The 7559-nt window shown below is 38.8% G+C and overlaps 1 protein-coding gene across 1 annotated transcript; it reads left to right on the top strand.

Moving 5' to 3' along the window:
- The first annotated feature begins 4427 nt into the window (after positions 1 to 4427).
- On the top strand, positions 4428 to 6812 carry LOC109242322 (F-box/kelch-repeat protein At5g15710). Its single transcript, XM_019409192.1, has one exon. The coding sequence runs from the start codon at positions 5021 to 5023 to the stop codon at positions 6335 to 6337; it is 1317 nt and encodes a 438-aa protein (XP_019264737.1). The 5' UTR covers positions 4428 to 5020; the 3' UTR covers positions 6338 to 6812.
- Positions 6813 to 7559: the final 747 nt, after the last annotated feature.

Raw genomic sequence — 7559 nt, 5'->3', positions numbered from 1 at the left:
CGGTGTTGGTTTTGCCCACAGGTTCAGGGCCATATACAGTTTATTATGACGCATCTCGTATTGGACTTGGTGCGGTGTTGATGCAGGATGGCAAGGTCATTGCTTATGCTTCGCATCAGTTGAAGATTCATGAGAAGAATTATCCAGTTCATGATTTGGAGTTAGCAGCCATTGTTCACGCGCTGAAGATTTGGAGGCATTATTTGTACGACGTGTCATGTGAGGTGTTCACGGATCACAAAAGTTTGCAATACTTGTTCAAGCAGAAGGAGCTAAATTTGAGGCAGAGAAGGTGGTTGGATCTATTGAAAGACTATGATATCACCATCTTATCTTATCATCCGGGGAAGGCCAATGTAGTGGCCGATGCTTTGAGTAGGAATTCATCCAGTATGGGCAGTCTTGCGTATACTCCGGTCGGTGAGAGATCGCTTGCTTTGGATGTTCAGGCTTTGGCCAATCAGTTCGTGAGGTTGGATATTTCTGAGCCCAGCCGTGTGTTAGCTTGCACAGTCGCTCGTTCTTCTTTATTAGAGCGTATCTGAGATCGGCGGTATGATAACCCTAATTTGTGTGTCCTTAGGGACACGGTGCATCACGGTGGTGCCAAGCAGGTTACATTAGGAGATGATGGAGTTTTGAGGCTGCAGGGTCGAGTTTGTGTGCCTAATATGGATGGGCTTCGAGAGTTGATTCTACAGGAGGCCCACAGTTCCCGGTACTCTATTCATCCGGGCACCGCTAAAATGTATTAGGATTTGTGGCAGGATTATTGGTGGAGGAGGATGAAGAAGGATATTGTTGCATATGTGGCTCGGTATTTGAATTGTCAGTAGGTAAAGTACGAGCATCAGAGACCTGGTGGTTTGTTCCAGAAGATTGAGATTCCTGAGTGGAAGTGGGAGCGTATCACTATGGACTTCGTTGTTGGACTCCCACGGACTCAAAGGAAGTTCGATGCAGTGTGGGTTATTGTTGATAGGCTGACCAAGTCAGCACATTTCATTCATGTGGCAATCTCCTATTCTTCCGAGAGGTTAGCTGAGATCTATATCGGGGAGATTGTTCGTCTTCATGGTGTGCCCGTGTTTATCATTTCGGACCGAGGTACGCAGTTTACCTCACATTTCTGGAGAGAAGTTCAGCGTGAGTTGGGCACACGGATCGAGTTGAGCATAGTGTTTCATCCTCAGACGGACGGGCAGTCCGAGCGTACTATTCAAATTTTGGAGGATATGCTCCGAGCTTGTGTTATTGACTTTGGAGGCTCGTGGGATCAGTTTCTGCCTTTAGCGGAGTTTGCCCACAACAACAGTTACCAGTCGAGCATCCAGATGTATGGTAGGTGGTGTCGGTCGCCAGTTGGATGGTTTGAGCTGGGAGAGGCTCAGTTGTTGGGTACGGATCTAGTACATGAGGCCTTGGACAAGTTCAGGATCATTCAAGATAGGCTTCGTACAGCTCAGTCCAGGCAAAAGAGTTATGCCGACCGTAAGGTTCGAGATGTGGCATTCATGGTCGGCGAGCGGGTGTTGCTTCGGGTGTCGCCTATGAAAGGCGTGATGAGATTTGGAGAGGGGCAAGCTTAGCCCTAGATTCATTGGCCCGTTTGAGATTCTTGATCGAGTGGGAGAGGTGGCTTACAGACTTGCGTTGCCGCTGAGCTTATCAGTCGTGCATCCAGTGTTTCATGTGTCCATGCTTCGGAAGTATCACGGCGATCCATCCCACGTGTTAGACTTCAGCACTATCCAGTTGGACAAGGACTTATCCTATGAGGAGGAGCCGGTAGCTATTCTAGATCGGCATGTTCGTCAGTTGAGATTGAAGAGTTTCCCTTCTGTTCGTGTTCAGTGGAGAGGTCAGCCTGTTGAGGCAGCGACCTGGGAGTCCGAGTCCGATATGCGGAGCCGATATCCCCATCTTTTCTCCGACTCAGGTACTTCCTTCTTATGTCCGTTCGAGGACGAACGGTTATTTTAGAGGTGGAGAATGTGATGACCCACCTCTAGAGGTGGAGAATGTTTTAGAGGTGGAGAATGATTTAAATTCAAATAAGCTACAATTCATGTACTTTTAAAACTCTATAGATTACGGAGATCCATATATTTTACCAGTAAAATTCAAGTCAATTGTATTTTTACTACATACGTGAAGACGTAACACATTCAAACAAAATAAGGTTTAACATGGACAAAAACATATAAGCGTTTGTTTGAAGTTCTTAAAAAATGTTTGTTTTAGCTTTATTTTTCTTCCTTTTTTTTTGTTGCAGAAAAAGTTATATTTTCGGAAGATTTCGTAAGTCAATTCCTTGAATTTTACAAAATTCAGAAAATAATGATAAAGAAACTAGTAATAAAACAAGTGAAGGAAATATTTTTTTTCTTCGAAAATTCAAAAACTAAACCTCAAATAAATGCCGCTCAAAATATGAAATACTACTAATAATGTACCCAATTTTGATAGTTGACCAGTGAATGCCCAGCTAGCGTTTCCGTGGTGTGGCCTCCACCAATAATAGGATAATTGGTCCCTTGATTTTGAATTGGAAGGCACGCAACAAATTAAATCCAGTTCTTTTACTAACGACAAAAAATAACGGACTCTTCTAATTTTGCCATTCTTTAAACTATTCTTTTTTATTGATAATTCAAAATTGTTGAATCATTGCAGCAATTAAATTAATTAAAAATATTGGAATTGCTATTAAATTGCATTTTATTTCACTTCAGACACTCGATCACAAGTTTGCTTTGTTAGAAGAAGGCAAGAAGCTAACCACTTGGATTCTTTGCATGTGAAACCTGAAATTGTTTTTGTCTCGTATTGCTTTCTGTATTAGTTAAAGGTTAAGTGTTTGAGAAAATGGTTTAGGCGGAGAAAAAGTTAAGATTTCGATTTTTCAAAGGGGAAAAAAATAAAATTTACTTGAATTTGGTTTCACCTTTATTACAACCCTAAATAAAAAACATATTTGAATTTATCACATATATTAAAATGGGTTCGTTGATATGTTAGAATTTTTTTTGGTGTTATGACTTTTCCCCATAACATGCTCTCCCTATGGAGAATTTCACTTGAAAACAAACATATATTGTTTTATCGAGAAAAGATAAAATGCATTATATATGAGGTGAAGCCGTTCTATTCCTTGACTTGAGCATCGAAACGTTTAGCCACATAACAAAGTGAAAACCTTTGTGAATTAAAAACTTAGAACCGAGGTGATAGACCACCTTATGGCCGATGTGATTACCAGCCAACGGGTAAAAAGACGGGGTTGAATGCGATTCTACCAATATCAATCTCCTCTGGAGCTGGTGATTAGCCTATCCCTCACTACTCGAAGCCTTCGTAAACTCATTGTCGGTTTCTATCGTAGTGGAGGTTGCTGTGAGGAGATCCTTGAACCCGTTTGGACATAAGAAATTTTTTCTTTTTTTTTCAAATTTATTTTACTTTATTCCGAAATTAGTATTTGTTCATAAAATTTACAATTTTCAGTTGAAGATTCATTTTGAAAAGTTTCGAAAATTTGAAAAATTCCAAAAATTCACTCAAATTACTCACAAAACTTCAAATATAACCCAAAATTATATTCATGTCCAAACACAACTCAAAATTTCAAATACCATTTTCACTTGAAAAAAAATTTCACCCTTTTTTAGAATTTTACAATTCTTATGTCCAAACACCCACTTATACAAATTTTGTCATGCCACCATTTCAAATTTTTATACGAAAATATATACGAGGTCCTCCTTTAGGTTAAAACTTAAGATTTACCACAAAATAATATATCTCAATACTGAATGTATGATTTTTATATAATGGATGTGAGGTAATACTTCAACTGCTAGTTTGTAAAGATATACGTCATGTATTTATTTGATTGGTGTACACATTCGATTCGAATAAATAAACTGAAAAGCCATGCTAAAATCTCTCTTTCTTTAACATTTGTAACTATGTAAGAAAGAAATTATTTGCCTTAGAGAGTTTCTTTGAGAAAACAACAACACCGACCCAGTAAAATCTCATAAGTACAATCTTAGTAGGGTAGTGTGTACGCATACTTTATCCCTATCTCGAATGAGTAGAGATACTGTTTTCTTTGAGAAACTGTTTGCAAATAATTATTATTGAAGAAGTATTCTGAAAAACTAAAATGTACTAATGATTTTCTTGAAAGTTACTGCCCATTCATTTTACGGTTTTTTGTTGAATATCTCATCATAGTAGGTGTTTGGACATAAAATTTGTAATTTTTGAAAAATTATAGTATTTGGAATTAAGTTTAAAAATGTTATTTTATTTTTTTGGTAGAAAAAATGTTATTTTATGGACAAAGGGAGCCTTAGTATTATACAATCCCTTGAGACAGAACTAAATAAAGAATATACTTTTGCGAGTATTTTTCCCCCATAAAATTTACAGTGAAGTATTTCTATATCTGAAAATTTATACTACTCAAAAGTTCACTACTAGAGACAAAATCACAAAATCCCTAAACGCAATTGCGAAGCAGACAAGGAGGGAGAGAAGACTAGCAACTCAGGGTTTGCTTTTCACGGCTTGAATCGCCACTGAGGTAACACTATTTTCCAACTCTATCATTTTTATCCTCAAATCCATACTCTCCCAGCAAGAGTCGATCTTTTGTTTTGTTTTCTGCATCCTATATTGTTCGAATCGGATCTGGTGAAACCCAATTGAAAAAAAGATTCGATCCGTAGCTCGATGTACCCTGTTGGAAGTGTATCCATCAATCAGAATTGCACATTCCTAACTTCTATGGGGAATTTTACAATATAAATGCACGCCAAACTAGACAAGAATTTAAGTTTAGGGTTGAGAATTTTCGAATTTTGCGTTGATTGAAGTCAATTTGGGTTTGGAAAGTGGGAACATCCAGTGTGGTCAGGTGAATGCAGCTCAATTAAAATCGGGTTATCTGGGGTTTAATTGGACCACGTTCGTTGGCTTCAGCTAGGTGGGATATCTCGGATTTGATGCAATGGTTGAAATAGCGGAATCTTCAGAATCTGGGTCTGGGTTATTGAATTCAACAGTGGTAAAAATTGGATCTTTGCCTGAAGATGATAGTTTTCACAGGCAAGTTAGTAGCTTTGGAAGTAGTGGCTCCAGGAATACAAGCCCATTAGGGCGTATAGGTTCAAGAAACACGAGTCCTTCAAGGCAGAAAGTGGTTAAGACGAAACCAAGGGGATTGGATGAAGAGACTGTTACCACATTTGCGAAAGCTGTTCAACCGGATGTTCAGATGGAAGATAGTATCTGGGCGATGCTTCCGGAGGATTTGCTGAATGAAATATTAGCCAGAGTTCCACCATTCATGATATTTCGACTCCGATCTGTTTGTAAAAGGTGGAATTCGATTTTGCAAGATCATAGCTTTTTGAAGTTTCACTCGCAAGTGCCCTCCCATGGACCTTGCCTTCTCACATTTTGGAAGAACTCACAGACCCCTCAGTGTTCGGTATTCAGTTTGCCACTGAAGCAGTGGTTTAGAATACCATTCACCTTCTTACCACAGTGGGCGTTTTGGCTAGTTGGTTCTTCGGGCGGTCTCGTTTGCTTCTCAGGGTTAGATGGGTTGACGTTCAAAACTTTAGTTTGTAATCCCCTTACACAGACTTGGAGGACATTGCCTAGCATGCATTATAATCAGCAGAGGCAGTTGATTATGGTTGTTGATAGAAAGGATAGGTCATTTAAAGTTATTGCCACTAGTGATATTTATGGTGACAAGTCTTTGCCAACAGAGGTATATAATTCAAAGATCGACAAATGGTCGCTTCACCAGACAATGCCTGCTGTAAATCTTTGCTCCTCCAAGATGGCATTTTGTGATTCAAGGCTATATTTGGAAACTCTCTCCCCACTTGGTTTGATGATGTATCGACTGGATACAGGGCAGTGGGAACACATCCCTGCTAAGTTTCCGCGCTCATTGTTGGATGGGTACCTAGTTGCTGGCACTCACAAACGTCTATTTCTGGTTGGAAGGATAGGCCTTTATAGTACTCTTCAAAGTATGAGGATATGGGAACTAGATCACACAAAAGTCGTCTGGGTTGAGATAAGCAGGATGCCTCCCAGGTACTTTCGTGCACTTTTAAGACTATCTGCAGAAAGATTTGAATGCTTTGGACAGGATAACCTAATATGCTTCACATCCTGGAACCAAGGCAAAGGCCTTCTTTACGATGTCGATAAGAAGGTCTGGTCTTGGATTGCTGGGTGTGCTCTTCAATCATATAACAGTCAAGTCTGCTTCTATGAGCCAAGATTTGATGCTTCAATATACTAAAGTAGTGCTTAACTTAAATATTCAACATACTTCTTACGGGGGACATGAACTATCTGGATGATTTAGCAATCTTGTTTCCTTCAATTTCCTTCTGCCTGCTGTTCACCATTGAACTCTCCTTAAGCTAGATTCTCAAGCTTATATTTTACCCACCTTAATCTATCTGGTTATTAGTTTTGAACTCGTGTGCAAATTACGCTAGTTAACTGAAGTGAGTAATTGGATGAGGTTTCCTTCTGAACATTAATGGCCTCAGTAGTGTTCAAGGAGGAGGACCCTTGCTTGGACAAGGGATCATGATGGCCTGAGTGTTGGGCGCCTTCTTGAGATAACCATGAGGATGCACAATATGGAGTACAGATGTAAGATAAATTTTTGTTCCAGCTTATGTACATTGATTTTCTCCTTGTAATTAATTAGCACATACATGTTGCTTTTCTCAACTGAAGTAACAAAAGAGTGTCTCTTCATCTTACATCTTTGCTCTTTGTTATCTCACACTATCAATAGTCTCTCTTATGGTTGTCTTTGTTGCTCTGTTCTTTCTGTGATTGATGCTTTATGTTTCCCCATATCCATCCTTAGCTTCAGCTTACATTGCTCTGATGCTTACTGTTAGATATATATGAAATATTTTTAGATCCTCTCAGACATCGTTTTGTCCGTATATTATCCTTATCAATCCCAATTAAGCTGTCACGTTTCACTTTTTCAGGGTCAATACTTATTGAGATTAGACGATGGATAAACTTTGTCCTTTTAAAATTGAATTTGGAGACCCAGAAACTATCTGAAACAATTATAAGTGATAAAATCTACCAAAAAATAAAAAGTAAAAGAACTTATTCAAATAAGCGTGGTTGAATATCAGGTTGCAAAAATATACATTCTTTGGGGCTCAGGAAGCACTCATTTAATTACATACTTTACTTCCGGAAATAATGTTTGTCCTCATCTGTTGAATTAGGTTGTTATTTTCCCCCCACGTTGATGAGTTTTCTTCGCTCCTTTTATTTATATTTTATATTCTTCCCATTTCCTGGTCAGTTGAACATTCTTGCACGAATCATGTTTTTGATCACTTGATATACTGGCTTGGAGTAGAATCTCTTTCAAATAGCTTCTGGTCTGTACAAATTCGCTTCCTCTCCTTGTTTGTTTTTCCTTCAAGGTTGCATTTGTAGTACTTTGGTAATTAGGCCAAGTATGAACTAAGAGAGTG

This window comes from Nicotiana attenuata, unplaced genomic scaffold (genome assembly GCF_001879085.1).
Source record: "Nicotiana attenuata strain UT unplaced genomic scaffold, NIATTr2, whole genome shotgun sequence".
Taxonomy (NCBI): domain Eukaryota; kingdom Viridiplantae; phylum Streptophyta; class Magnoliopsida; order Solanales; family Solanaceae; genus Nicotiana; species Nicotiana attenuata.
The sequence above is the reverse complement of the archived record's forward strand: the minus strand, read 5'-3'. Positions and strand labels throughout refer to the sequence as shown.

Bases quoted from the DNA above. Each gene is read 5' to 3' on its own strand.
- LOC109242322 (XM_019409192.1), top strand. From the start codon at position 5,021: ATGGTTGAAATAGCGGAATCTTCAGAATCTGGGTCTGGGTTATTGAAT.